A 15,438-nucleotide genomic window follows, 5' to 3' on the forward strand; every position below is an offset into this window, starting at 1 on the left:
AAATTTTTCTTATAAAGGTTACAAGGTGGGAGGCCCTCCCTGTACTGAGAGCTGAGTCATGGTTGATGGGGACTGGATAGAGGACTTTTCATAAAGTATGAATGAGATTGACTCCATAGTTTAGGGAAAGTGTCTTGGGAACAGCCTTACCTAGGGCTTTAATGCATGAAGGGCAAGATGCTGGTAGAAGGATGGGGAGGCTCTGCCAGAGATGCCAAGTGCTGGAAAGAATTCTAGGTCAGCCCTGTGTCCTGGGGGTGGAAAGAGGTAAGTCAGCACAGCAGGGAAATCAGTAAACATCAGAGGCCCTAGTGACCATAACTGTTCCACACACTGGGCCACTGATCGTTGGTAAGAGGAGTTCAGATGTGAGAGTCAAGACAGCAGGATACATGGGATTCCATAGGGCTCACCTGGCTTGGCGAGACAGAGGGCCGTGCCACTATCCAGAGACAGCCCATCGCTCCAGTCCACAAGGCTTTGAACTGTGTCCATCTGCTAAATAGATCAGAGCCTCATTCTCAAGTGACCTCGGGGCACTTATTAGAAACAGAGATTGCTGGGTGATGAAAGGGTCCCTAGACCCATCTACCTGGACCTTCACCTCTCCCACTGGAGCCCCACCCCCTTCACTCAGTAGTCCCACCGCTCCTACCTGGTTCTCCCACCCCTCACACTTTGTGGCCCCATCCCTTCCACCTGGTGTCCTGTCCGGTGTGCCCCCCACACACACACCTGATAGTCTGCTCCCTCCTCCAGATGCCTCCCTCCACATAGTTCTATAGCTGCTCCAGGCTTTGACTATTCAACTGCTACCCACTTTCCCCCCAAATCTCGATGAGTGACCCCTTACTACTGCTTTCAGGTTTCAATGGCAGACTTTAAGAATGGACTGTGTCTTACTGAGACTGTCAGGCCAGCTCTCAAACCCCCAGGTTTTCAGAGTGGCCCATTCGAAAAATATCAATGCTTCGGTAGGCTTGTGAGGGCATTGCTCCTTATGGATTGCCACGGACCCTAAGGATAAAGGCCATGGATGACAGTGGCTTGGGCTCCAGGGCTCAGAGACACAGCCTCTTTCCTCAGCAATACTCTTGATGGGAATCCTTTGTCCCACTTCTGGAGTACACATCGGAGCTTGTAGTCTGGTGGCTACCAGGATTCAGCAAGAGAAGCTGTGAACTGAGCCGGCCTTGGAGCTCAGCCAAAGCAAGTGTTCGGTGGATGCTTTATTATTGTTTATTTACTTCGTTATTTAGATTCCAGTGTACACTTAGACTAGTCTTAGGTTAGGTCTTAGGTTAGTTTGAGAATGAACCAGGTCCTTCCTGTCTGTCTTCTTTCTTTATTTTTTTTGGGGGGGGAGGGTGCATGTTCTCATGCAGCCCAGGCTAACCTCAAGTTTGGTGTGTAGCAGAGGGTGACTGTGAACCTCTTGCTGCATCCCAGAGTTTGCCGCATGCTCAACAAGGACTCTGCCAACTGAACTACATCCCAGCTTGGCTCTGCACTTTTAAAAATCTCATGTATGCTTTCATGACCAGACCATGCAAAGTCAGATGACGTCTCACTCACATACCAACAGTCTTGAACTGGCCAGACTGTATTCAGGGGGTGGGAGACATATCCAAAGCACAGTGGTCTGTCCCTGGAAAAGGCATGGTGAGTTGTGTGGCTTTGCCCTGTAGAGTCTAAGCACATGTGGTCGTATACTGAAAATGCTTTGCTGAGCAGTGGTGGGTGAGACACTGAAAGGCCACGCTGTCAATCAAGCTGTAACGAATGCTTTGTAATTGTTTGTAGTTGTTTGTATTGTTGACTGAACTTGTTCAGGTTTATTTATCAAAAGCCACTCTTGTGTATACATCAAATGGAAATTTCCAAATTGGCCGAGTTGAAGAATTCCTGAGGAGATTTCATACCTAGAGCCCTCACCCAAGAGCATTTATCTGTGGTTTCCCAGGACAACATCTCCAGGCTGCAGGGGTGATGGTGATCCACTTCCTATAGCTATACAGGGCATCCCTATGGTCTGCAAGTTCAGCTGCCAAGGAATAAGTTGCCTGTTAGCTAGTGCCCTCTCAGGAGTTTGGAGGAATTGCCTTCTCAGCCTGGGCTGCTAACCAAGCTCTCACTGGAACAACCACCCAGATAGCTGTGTGCGACACCAAGGAGCCCCAGGAATGCTACCCACCAGGCCTAAGATACTCTCCTGCTTTTCTAGGAAGAGCTTGTTGACACTGGATTGGATTATTCAATTTAATTATGTATTGGCTCGCTGTTTTTTCTAAAAAACTCTCTAAGTCTGAAATCTCTGGTCTCTAGCAAGAACTGGAGTGTTTATAGATCCCATCTGTAGGCCCTTGGTCAGTCGATTTAGAAAGTTGCAGTTAGCTCACTAGTAGCCACCAGACAGTACAAGAGACTACTGATCGCTTTACACCTCAAGGAATGATCTCTTGCCACCCAAGTTCTAAGTCTATACATCATTGCCTCCACCCCACATCTCCCCGCCATCTGAAGGTACCCTAAAATATCTCAGCCCTATCCTGGATCGCTTTAGGCCCACCTTGCTCTTGCAGGACAGCGGTAATTACCTATGTGTAAAAAATAGTGTCTGTTTGTTAAAAGGGGATTTTTTTTTCTATAAGGCAGTGAAAGGCCCTGGAGGTAGAGAGGGCAGGCAGGCTGTAATGGGATCTCATTTGTATCCCTCTAAAAGATGTAATTTCATTACCCAAGCTTCATGCAGGTGTAGTACAATAAGAGGTGAGGGCGACTGCTCTTTTCTTGCCGTCTTGTTCTGCACTAATCACAACTGCAGTGCCCTCTTCACTGATAGGGTTTTCAGGAACATCTGAGTTTTCTTTTTTTTTTTTTTTTCTGGTTTTTAGTTACAAAATGACATGAGCTTTATCCAAAAGAATATTTCTACTGAATCATAAGCCAAGGTCAATTGCCTGGTGACATGCTTCCTCTCTGGGAAGTGGGGGCTGCTGAGGCTGCTGCCCTGGCATTACAACGGCTAAGACTTCATTTGCATCTGCTAATTGTTTCCCAAGCTCATTTCTTCTGGCATGATATCAAATAGAATTTGTTCTCTGAAAGTCTTCCTCATGTGAAGTCAGGAGCAGATGAGGGTAGGCTTTTGTTGGAACAAAATTATCATAGGATGTTTCTGATAGGGGCATGGATTAAAAGGGAGTAAAATAACTCATGGATCCTATGATGTAAGCACACAGGCAGCTTTTTCTAAGTGTATACAGTACTAGTTTTTTTTTAAGTTATTTCTCAAAGGGCATATACATATACATAGCATTACACCATTTTAAAATAAGACTTTACAGTTTGTAAAGTCTGTTTACATATAATTTCCCATCAAATCTTCAGTGACTGGTGACTGCCTAGAATGACATGCTTTCAAAGATGATATAGAAAGTGTAGTGTATGACAGCCCCAAAGCTGTGAGCATGAGAAAACAGTCCCCATTACTCATCTGTCATGTGGAAGCATAGGTAGGAGAGAGATGACTCCCTCCCTCCTCTGCCCCTCAATGACTGAGGCAGGTGGGAAAGCTGACCCTGAGGTCAGAAGGGCAGGAGAGCTGTCCCTGCCCCCACCAGCTGCAACACTTGGGAGAGCAGGCCCTGCACCTCATCTGGGCAACACAATGGAGTCAACCCATTGGTGGAGGTATGGGTGAGCCAGCCCTGATATTGCGAGCATGGAAGAGCTGTCCCCATTACTCACCTGTCATGTGGCAGCATGGGTGGGAGAGAAATGCCCTCCCCCATGCCCATCAATGCCTGGGGCAGGTGGGAGAGCTGGCCATGCTCCTTATCTGCTGCAGCACTCAGGAGAGTGGCCCCTACACCATGCCTGGGCAACACAGTAGAGCTGGCCCTGAAGGTGTAGGTGTGGGAGAACCGACCCCAAGGATGTGAAAGCAGAAGAACTGGCCCCGCCCCTTGCTCATCGACTGCAAGGGGTGAACTAGCCAGGGCAATGCTGGAGAGCTCACCCTGGGGGTGAGGACAAGGGAGCTGGCTGGCTGACCAACCCTGCAACTACCCAGGCCCAAAACTAGGGTTTGGGGTGGCCCACCCCAACATTAACCCCATCTGTGATCTGCTGGAGCACATGAAGGGACCAGTTCTGCAGACCCAAAGCTGTAGGATTTCCACAACAGAGGGTAACATCAGGATAACCTAGTGGAGTTCCAGTGAGGACCCAGGATCAATAGTGTAGCAGAAACCAGAGGCCTCGAACCGCATCAATGACTCTTTGCAACGAACACTTGTAGGTAAAGATATGTGGACAAAACGGTTACTGCATGATTCACTGTGTCACACTGCAACTCCCATGACGAGATTTTTTTCCCTTTTTTTTTTCTCTTAAATTTTATTTGGGAGGGGGTGCTGCAAGGGCAGAGGGTAGACATGGAGGGACAGGAAATGAATGGGATCAAGATGCAGGATGTGAAAGACACAAAGAGTACATAAAGACAAAGTTAAAAAACAGCTGCTATGAACATAGGTGGGCAAGTTTCCTTGTGGTATGATTGAGCATGAGGAGGTGCTTCGTCTTGCTGCAACTTGGTCTGCCGTGTTGACTGACACTCATAGGAGGCCTGCCCTTTCCTAAACAGAAACGGGGGGAGTGGGTTGGAGGTGGAACAGAGGGGCTTTGGGCGATGGGGCTAGGGAGAGGAAACTGCAGCCGGGGTTAAAATAAATACATAAATACATAAATAAATAAATAACTTTAAAAAGAAGAAGAAGAAAGTGACGAGGTGTTTAGCTGAGACAGACCAGTGACTGAGTGAAGCATTGGGTCCCCAATACCCACCTGTTGCTCAGCAGAGCACCTCCGTTAAGTCAGCTGCCCAAGCAGTTGTTTGGGGGAATTTGTCAGTAGAATAGAATACTCTCAAATGTCCTCTCTATACTGACCACCTTCTTTTGATTTTTTTCCCCTCACAGTTGACAACAAAGACCAGCTGGAGAAGACATCTGGATTGACAATCCTTCAAAGCGGAATCGGGCCGGTGAGTTAGCTGGAGAGGTATTCTCACATGCGATGCCTCCATGTCTGGTGCCACAGTGCTGGTTGACTGGTGAAATCCAGGAGTGTATGTTTGGTTCATTGTGTTGTTAATCCAAGTAGCATTTTGTCGGCCCAGCTGGTGGGAGATCAGTCCTCCCAGTGTTTATAGATGCTGGTGAACGGTGTGGTGTAGGCAAAAGTGACTGGTTATGTTACCTTTGAAATCATAGTTCAGTATCTCCCCAAGAAAAATCTTTTACACTTAACCAAAAATGGGAGTGTCCAGAAAAGATGATGTCTTATATTACCTAAATTATTGAAAATGAGTAAGTTCCAGGAAATCATTGTTTCCTTGGGAATTCAGTGTTGTTGTTTAAACATGTGTTTGAACAAAAGCACGGAGCTATGAATGTACCCACGAACTGATTCAATGCTGTCAAACTCTTGGGTGTGCGGCAGTTGCCTCATCGCTGCCGGACCAGACACTGTCTTCTCAGTGCTTGCTGGTGGCCGCTCTCTTGGCCGAGTGACAGCGTAATGAACTGTGCATGTCACAGTGGCTGAGGTTCCTCCCGGGAGCTGCATGTAGCCACTCCTAAGTCAGCATGGACCAAAGCCAATCTGTGCTCTCGTGTCTGAAATTTCAAATTTCACAGCACTTGCCATTAAAGTTAATTAAGTATTAAGGAGCGCCTGTTCGTAAGTGTCCCCTGCTATACATTGGCTTGTCCTTGCGGAGCTACTTAGAGACTCGCAGATTCCGCAACCAGATCTTTGGCTCCTGGAGCCAGTGGCTGCTTAATTGGTGGCTGTTTTCGGAGACCTGGATTTCCAGGTAGCTCTTAAGAGGGCTTGAGTGCCTGGGGAGTCTTAGTTGTTGACAGCAGAGTGTAGGAGAGTCATAGCCTATAGCTGATAGAAATGTCAGAGGACATTCTGAGGGCCTGACAAATGTCACTCTTTTCAGTGTGTTCTTGAGGCCAGGGTGGCCCATCCTGGATTGGCAGAGCAGGTGACAGCTGAGGACACTCTGGCAGTTTGCTGTTTCTTTGGCAGCCAGTGAAGAGGAAGAAAAAAGCCAAGAGTCTTGGTGCTTCCAGAATCATCTATATCTAAGTGAAGGGCAATGGCCATGTCATGGAGAACACGTGCAGTGTGGAGGCTGGACACTGGGTGCTTAGATGTCACTGCCTGTCTGCAGGTGGTGACATAGGGCTAGCCTATGCTTCCAGTTCAATTTCTTCCTCAGGGAGCAATGGTGGCACCCAACTATTGCCAGCAGCCCAGACTTAGGCCACAGTCATTGGTATGACCCGGTTTCAGAAAGCCTGGAAACTGGATTGAGTGTGTGAGTCACTTAGAAAGTCGACTTCAGCCGGGCGGTGGTGGCGCACGCCTTTAATCCCAGCACTCGGGAGGCAGAGCCAGGCGGATCTCTGTGAGTTCAAGGCCAGCCTGGGCTACCAAGCGAGTCCCGGGAAAGGCGCAAAGCTACACAGAGAAACCCTGTCTCGAAAAACCAAAAAAAAAAAAAAAAAAAAAAAAAAAAAAAAAAAAAAAAAAAAAAGAAAGTCGACTTCAGGTGTGTGATAAGACCCAGCAGTTCATGGGAGGTGACAGTTGTGACTTAGGCACTTGGGTACTGAATACCCTATCTCCTATTGCAGTGTGGCCTCCAGCTGCTCCAGGACAGCTAGAATGTAGGGGTGGGCCAATCCCATTGACCAAGGTAGGCCTGGTTGTCAGGCACCTCCCAAGCTTTGCTTAGTGTCTTTCATAAGACCCGTACTCACATACCCCACCCTGAGCCTGAGGATAGGCTCTACAGTGGCCTGCTCAGCATGCGGCCGCTTGTGGAGGAGCTGGCAGGTTGGAAATCTGTGTCCTCACCCTCCCAATGACCCACCTTACTCTACCCCACCGCCTCTGACCTCCAGCACTTTCCTTATACCAAGGAGTCCAGGCTTTCTTCGCTATTTATTGGTGAAATTGTTAAGGCCACTCCACGTAGTTAAAAGGAAGGAGATTTATTTAATGGTGTAACTTACAAATTAAGGGATAGGTAGGTCGCGGGGTCTGGGGAAGGTGTATCGCAGTCCAGCGGTGTTCTCTGGAGCTCTGCTTGGCCCACCTCCACCATCCAGCGTCCCGGAACGGAGAGAGTGCTCCCCGATCCAGATCTCGGGTCCCCAGGTGCCTCCCTTGGCCCCGCCTTGTAGGCGTGACAGTTGCCGAAGTCTCAATGGGGGTTGGAAACTTCCAGATCAAAGCTGGAATGGCTACCCACTACAGCTATTACATGTGTGCTCCTCATCCTAAATATCCACTTCCATTCTGCAGTGATGGCCTCTGGGTAGTCTTTCTTCTCACCTGTGGCTCTCTCTGTGTGCTATGATGTCACACAGGCAGTCAGTGTCTACCCCATGGCTCCGTATCCTGTACTGTAGCAAAGGTTGGTCACTATCTACCTCAGAAGATCTTGTGCAGAAAAGAAACTAGACACAGTTGGCATTTTGTGAGCGTGCCTCACGCGCATAGGTTCTACTCCATCTCCCATTCTTCTCCAATTTAACCTCAGCTTGGGCTCCCAGTGCCAACCCGTGAGGCCTCTTCTCAAGTGACCCTGCAAATCCCCTCTTTCTTTGTCACCAACATGCTATGACACTCAAATGGTGACTCTATTTTCTTTAGGTTACACCTTTCCCCCATTTTTAGGATGAAAAACAGAACTGCTTAGTGTTACTTCAAACTGATCTATGCAGCCTTCCTGTTGTCTCCTGCGTTCTTTCCAGGCTTTGTGCCATCCATATTTTTAGTTATCTTAAGCCCATTTATTCTGTAATTTTATCTGCATTCTCCTAATCTTTTCAAATCTTGTTTCTATACCACTGCCTGTCACACCTACAGACTCATTCATGGTGGCTAACTCTTCTTGTGTGGTTTATCATGGCTTTTGGCTTTGTTTTGCTTTTTATATGTGTGTTTGTTTAATGATGACTTTATCTTCAGCAAGGAAGTATTGATTTTTTTTTAAATATGAGTTTCTTTCTTGGTTTCTATTTTTCAGTTTTATATATCTTCAGTTTTGTTTGCTTTGTTTTTTAAAAGAGGGTCTCACTCTGTAGCCCAGGCTAGCCACAGACTCAGCAGTCTTCCTGTCTCAGCCTCCCACATGTGGACATCAAGGTGTGAGCTACCGTCCCTGCCTCTATGTGAGGTTTCTATGTAAGGAGTGTTACGCTGACCCTCTATGCCGTGGATCCTGTTTTACGTTAGCTTCCCACCTTGAAGTTCTGCCACTCCCTAGAACAGCTGAGGCTGGCTGGTGCCTGCTCTCTGTTCTCAGGTGAGGTGGCTCGTGAAGGTTACCAATCTCAGCTTTCCCACCTCCTCCAAGGCCGTGTTGCTGTCTATGAATATGGAAACCCCAAATCCCAAACCCTAGGTCCTACACCCGCGCATCTCTGTAGAGGCACCAGAACTCTAACATGGCCTCAGCTCTTGGCCATGACCTGGCTTTGATCTCTCTAACCCTGCGCCTGCTGCCTCAGCCCCAACCGTGTGTTGTGGGAGGAACCCTGTGCTTCACTGTAGATGTCTTCTCCCTGGGCAACTCCTCGCAGCAGGGACCTCCTCAGAGGAGCACGGCATGCTGCCATGGTGCTCCCTGAAGATAGCCTCTTGTTTCAGATCTCTGTGCTATAATCCTTTTGCCTCAACCAGCAGCCACTTTGAAAGCTGGTGCTTCTTGAACCTGTAGAGTTGGCTGGCGTCACTGCCATGGCCTTGAGCCCAGCTCTCCACATGTTCCGTTGGCATATCCCTTGCCAGCTCCAGGCTGGAAGCAGCTCTGACGGGCAGAGAACGTTTACAGTAGCAAAACGGGAAGAAAGGGTTCAAGCTGAGAAAGGTTTTAGAAAGCTAATCATATCTTTTTCCTAATTTTAATTCTCTCACTCAGTAAGCCTGATTTTGATTTTTTTTAAAGAGTGTATTTCTAATTCTTCTAATTCCCAACTCTGTAATGTAAAGCGGAGTGTGATTGCTAGAAATCTAACGGCATTTACAGATCTGCTCCAGGCACTTGTAATTCACATGTGTGATGACAGATAGCAGAATTAAAACCTTTTAAGCCAAATAGAAATATCTCAAAACAAAATTAAAAAAAAATGAAGAGATTGTGGTGTACACACACATCCCGAATAGATGGGTGGTATTTTGATGTATTTCAAAATCTTATTTCTGATACCTTGAAACTTTTCATATTACTCACATTAATAAAGCCACGTTTCCTCAGAAGACAATTATAATTGCCCTGAAGAAAAGCTCAGAATGTGTTAAGAAACCAGTCTAGATGATTTCCATCAGGCATGGGTCCCACTCATTTTGGAGTGGGGCTGCTTCCAGCTCTGCTTCCAGTGGTCATGAACAGAGAGCTTCAAGGCATACCTGCCCAACCTTTAAGGCAGACAGACCTGGCCCAGCATCACCATGGTGGCCTCAATGGTCACAGCAGGGAGGAGACCCAGAGCACCAGAGCAAGAGCTACTCTGGTGGAACCTAGTGCCCCCTGCTGGGGAGAGACCTCCCACCCACTAGAGTGGCAGAGGTCAGATGTGGGTTTTCAGGAACCCCCTCAAAGAGTTTCCAGTCTTCTCCAAGGGTTGGGGAGGTTTGCCTGTACAATTGCAACAACTGTACTTCACAGCCATCCAACCCGCTGCTACCAGCTCTGTGTTTTTCTGCCTCTGCTAATCCTAGCTTCAGGGCAGAATTTTACTCAAAGAAAGAAGATTTTATGGCACAAATGTGCCCATCTCCAAAATCCGTTAGAAGTCCATGAGCTGCTAATGGTGTCTCTGCCCCATGAACTAGTGTGGCTCTCATGAAGTGCAGCCTGATTGAGACCCTGCATTGTGGGGGTTCATCACAGCAAATGGAAAGCCTGAGGTATGAGGAAGACAGAGGTACAGAGTCAACAGGCTCACTTTCTCCACCTTGGCACACTCCGCTGAAGGAGGTGTTGTAGTTTTAATTTGCTTTCACAAAAATCCCAGCCAAGGGCTGGCAAGAAGACTCAGTGTCTAAAGGCACTTGCTGAATTCAGTCACTGGGTCTAACCTGGTGGAAGAGAGAGAGCTGACGCCCATAAGTTGTCCCCAGACCTCCATATAAGTATTGTGGCATGTGCATATACATGTGCCCATGCAATGTATAGTCATCCACACAATAAACCAGCAAACAAAGAAACATTCCCAGCCCAGTGGCGCTAGATGGCTAGGAGGAGCTTGCATCCTGAAAGATTATTTGGGCCAAACCAATTGGCAGAACCATCAAGCATCAGGGACCTCTGTGCTAAAAAACGTAAAACCTGATCTTTTGATTCAGGGTTTGGACTTGCAACATTTATGTTAAGGAGGCCACTCACCAAGCAGGTAAATGAAAGGAATAAATAGCCTTATGAAAGAGGAAAGAGTTTGAAGGAGGAGTGTGAGACTTAAGATATAAAACTGTAAGAAGGCAAATGACCATACTGTAATAAATGAGTGGAATTCTGTGATTTCCTTGAAATCTCTGAGAGAAATCTGCCTTTAAGGTAGCCATCCACGCATATGCAGACACATTGGTGTACAAACAGATCAGGTATCCTGGGGTGGGGGTAAAGGTTGTAAGTGTGTTCATCAGTATCTTTTGGGCTCTTCCTTTGAAATAACTATAGATTCAAGATGCTGCAGCCTGGATCAGAGAATCCCTACACAACCCTCACCCAGTAGGCTCCCCCATGGATCCATGTATGTAATTGTAGGACATGATCAAAACCAGGAGATTCATGCTGTGTGGCATATATGAACATCTCTGAGTCATTAGTATCATGTTGTACCATCTACATTTAAAAAATAAGACATACAAATGTAAATGACCACACATCTACACCAATGTGAATAGGCAGCCGTGGGGACGGGTGGGGTCAGAAAAGTCACCGCTGAATCTGACACATTGTGACTTTGGGGTCTTTAGCCACCATGTGTCTGTGACTGTTGTGGAAATTCGTTCCATTCAGCCAATGGCTTTGAGGTACAAGCCCTAGGGCGTGGCTTTGTTTGCCTATATGATCCGTTGAGAGCTGAGGGAGAGTCCTCGTTCTCTCTCTCTCTTGGGTGGCCAGGACCGGGTCAAGCGGTGTCAAGCAGCTCGCAGTTGGTTCCCTTCCTGCCTGGGGCAGCAGGACAGGGACAGCAGCAGCTCGACCAGCAGGATCAGCAGCGGTGTCTTCCTTGTTCTGTATTAGTGAGTCTGTATCCCCATTGGACCCCCTTAGTAAATTAATAACAGACCTCTGTGGAGTGCCACATTATGTGACAATCCCACAGGGTATGTTATGTCGTTCCTAGGCAGAGCACTATAAGCAATGTAAACTGACCCTGGCCTTTAGAGAAGGATGCACCTAGATGCCAAAGAGGAGAAGCATTGGGTGCCACTGGCAGAGGCAATACAGGAGAGGAGGGTGCTATGGTATACTGATGCTGGGGGGAGCTCAGGGAAGCCCTTCACAGAAGTGGGTTGCATGGAGAGGATAAGAATGGTCAGTGAGCCTGTAAACAGAAGGAGGGGATTCTGCAAGCCTAGGTCCTAGTGGATATATATGAGGACACAGGTCAGGCCTTCCTAGATTCCAGGCTCAGATCCAGTGAATATGACCTTCAGTCAGTCCTCTTGGTTCCTTGTTTGTGTGTTGTGGCCATTAGAGTCACAAATGGCCATTGGTCATTGGGAAGTGTGTACTGTAGTTCTCAGCTGGAATGTGGAGTGAGTGAGTGCCGTTTCTGAGCAATAGCGTGGGTGCTTCTCCTTGGGTGGCCGTCCTCACTGTAGCTCTAGTGAACTCCCTTCTCTACATCGGGTACCTTAGCCGGCCTGTAGGTATTCAGAAGAACCAAGTGAGCAGCACGTGTTCAAGAGTGTGAAGAAAGGATGGGGTGTAATGGGTGTGGCAAGCACACAAGTGGCCAGTGTCTGAGTGGAGATCAGGAACTGGGCTCCAGAAGATGCTGTGGGCATGTCTGATCACAGGTTCCTGGTGACCCCATGGAGAAATAAGTATGGTTACTTCATGGCTACAACAGCCCGTGGCTTACCATGTTCATGTGCAGTCTATGAACAAGCTTGCTATGATCAGAGGGTAAAGTGCTGTACTCGAGGAATCACGGGCCCTCAGAGAACCTGGGAAGTCCACAGGCTGCACACTCATTCCCCAAGACAGAGCAGACGTCAGGGCGTTGCATAAGGTCCCACCAGAAGCCCCTTCTGCTCCTCACTGAGAGTTCCCCTTTTCTGGCTTTAGGAGCAGAGACTGGGCCCTGGCTAGGGATGGGGGACAGTGAAGGAGCCCGAGCTGCCCTCTGGGGGTCGGATCAGGAGTGCTGCTTGTTCATCTCCTGCAGAATTCTCATCGCCATTCCACACACATTCTCTTCATTTCATTCTAATCTGCATTTCCTGACAAAGGAAGCCAATTTTTTTTCTCTTAAATGCAAAAGTGCATAGGCCTGAGAAAAGACTGTTGACTTGTCAGTACTCCTAATTTGTGTTTGAAAAGGGAAATCTGCATGAAATTGCATTAGATATCAGGGCCCCACCTCCCTTTTCCGTGCTCAGCCCCTCACAGCCCCCATGAGTGGTGAGCAGACTAGACAGAAGCTGAGGTTCCCAGCAGCCCATCCCTGGGCTGAGTCCCAGTTCTGATGTTCAGCTTTGACTTGACAGACCAGAGGACCGCAGCAGCTTCTCATCTCCAGCCCCCACTGTTCTATATGGTACAGGAAATCGCACCAGAATGTGCCTCATGTAATTAACTGCACTTGCTGTATGGGCAAATATGAGCTTATTGTGAATACCTTTCTCTCCTGAACCACCACAGAGCACACCAAGCTCCTGGTGTCACATGGGCCTTTCGTGCTCCCCCGTGACTCAGAGGCAGAGAGCAACCATATGATGTAGCAGTTGCCATAGTAACAAATTCAATTTTTATTCAATATCAAGGTAAATAGTCACGTAAAATGAAGTAAGTCACATCTGATGGTGGCTACCCACCCACCCCTTGTTCTTTCCTAACGTTTTCATATGTATTTTATAAAAATAGGCATAATGTGTATTTCAACTGCAGGGACATGCATGACTTACTGTCTGCTGGGCCCAGGAGTGACATCTTTTGCCCTTTTCCCCTGGAGAAGCAGAGGGGGCAAACTGGCCAGTATCTTCATGGGCAGGACGGCTCCTGGCTCCTGTGGGTCCATGGAGCCTGTGAGCTTGGGTACAGAAGTTAGTTTTCATTTAGCAAACTGAGGTCTGGAGGGATGGGAAGCACTCAGTCCACAGTATTCTGGAAAGCCTACTGTGATGCTTCTGTCTGGGAAGCCTGGAGCTGCGTACAGAGAGGAAAGGAAATCACCGGAACAGATGCTGACCCACATCACCCACTCACACTGCCTGCTCATATCATCTGTAGTGGGTAGCTGTTCCAGCTTCAACCTGGAAGTACTACCCCCATTGAGGCTTCTGGTAACTGTCACGCCTATGAGGCGGAGCCAAGACAGGAGCACTTAAGACCCTAGATCCAGATGTGCTGGCTCTCTTGGTTCCTGGATCCTGGATGCTGGAGGTAGACCGAGCAGAGTTCTCCAGAGAACACCGCTGGACTGCGCTACACCTTTCCCGGACCCTGTGACCTATCCCTTTACTTGTAAGTTACCCCACAAAATAAACTTCCCTTTTAACTACATAGAGTTGCCTTAATACTTTCACCAATAATCATGTGTTGACTGCACACAAGTAAAGAGACCATCTTGCCCTACAAGGTATGGGGGCATGCCCACTTGAGGTCCACCTGCAAACGGGTGAGTGCTCTCCAACAAACAAGCAACTGTGTGCCTACCTAAATACTCTGCTGCAACTGATATACTTTTGCACCTTATCAGCAGGGAAGGGCACACAACACAGCAGTCATGTAGCACCTGGGTCTAACGTATCATTGCTACCCCTGCCCATAGCAAAGCTGTAGACCCTTCATTAAACATGAACACATATCAGTTCTCACCTAGCTGGTGTGGCCTGCCAAGAGGAGCACAGTCTAGACTGCATGGCAAAACCCCAGACTTGCCTGTAAAGAACATCTCTGGTGTTGGTGAAGCTTAGATCATGAGGGCTGTGGCCTAATCAATGGATGGTCGGTCAATCTGCTCATAATGTCAACCTTGAATGGAGTATTGAGATAAGATGGAACTGTGGATTGTGGGGCCTGCTAAGAGGAAATAGGAATAACCTGGCGCTTTCTTGTACTTCATTAAGTGAAGAACTGCTTTTGCTATATACACCTGCTACTTTGATACTCAGTCTCACTCCAGGCTTAGACACAGAGCCAAGTAGCCATGATCTGAATGCCTAGAAACCTTGAGCTGAAAGAAACTCCTCCCTCTCTTTATGTTGTCTCCATCGAGTATCATGTAACAGCTATGAGAAAAATAATTAATGCATCACTCCTTAGCTTGTGGGTACACATCCCCAGTTTCTGCCTTTATTGCTATGTGGTTATCTGTGTATCTATGCCTCCCCCCTTTTTTTGTTTTTTTGAGGCAGGGTTTCTCTGTGTAGCTTTGGTGCCTGTCCTGGAACTTGCTCTGTAGGCCAGGCTGGCCTCAAACTCATAGATATCCACCTGCCTCTGCCTCCCAAGTGCTGGGATTAAAGGTGTGCACCACCACTGCCCAGATCCCTTCTTATTAAGAAAAATCTATGTTGGATTTAGGGTCTAGCTTACTTTGTATGACTTTATTGTAATGTGACTACATATGCCAAGGTCTTACTTCCACACAGATTTAGGTACTGAAAGCTAGGGTTGAAGCATTTTTTTTTGGGGGGGGGGGAAGATATGAATCAACCCATAGTACTCAGAAGTCAGAGATGCCCCTGTCCTGTCTAGAAATGGCAGTATCAGTGACTGGTTGGCCTGTAGCTGAACCTTTCTCTCTTGGGAATAAAGTGTGCTTCTGTTTCTTAAGTGACTTTAAACCCAAGTTGGATCTCATCTCTCCAACTTGTCATTCTCTAACAAACATACCTGCTATAGACCTAACCATTTGTCCCATTGAACCTAAAAATCATCAGTGTACATATACAAAAAATAAGGTAAAATACAAAGGAAGCCTTAAAAGTATGAAGTCACGAGGGAGGAAGAGAAACACGAGGTGGGGAAGAAACAACAAAAACAAATTCTGTTCGAAGATTCCATCATAGATCCAGTTCTTTGTAAACTGATGAAAAATTACAACAACTAATTGAAATCATATGCTTCTCAAATTTACCTGAAACTATTGAGGTCCATGGGTGAAATGCCTT

The 15,438-nt window shown here is 47.4% G+C and overlaps 1 protein-coding gene across 4 annotated transcripts in view; it reads left to right on the forward strand.

The window, feature by feature from the left end:
* Nucleotides 1–15,438, forward strand: part of Ptprn2 (protein tyrosine phosphatase receptor type N2) — a 738,491-nt gene that overhangs the window by 476,889 nt on the left and 246,164 nt on the right. For all 4 annotated transcript variants that reach the window (XM_052739188.1, XM_052739186.1, XM_052739187.1 and 1 more), the window contains one exon: nt 4,983–5,047. In XM_052739188.1, coding sequence (XP_052595148.1) covers nt 4,983–5,047 — 65 coding nt within the window. The remainder of the gene's footprint in view (nt 1–4,982; nt 5,048–15,438) is intronic.

Source organism: Peromyscus californicus, unplaced genomic scaffold (assembly GCF_007827085.1).
Source record: "Peromyscus californicus insignis strain IS unplaced genomic scaffold, ASM782708v3 Scaffold_15__1_contigs__length_86483966, whole genome shotgun sequence".
In the NCBI taxonomy this organism is placed as follows: Eukaryota; Metazoa; Chordata; class Mammalia; order Rodentia; family Cricetidae; genus Peromyscus; species Peromyscus californicus.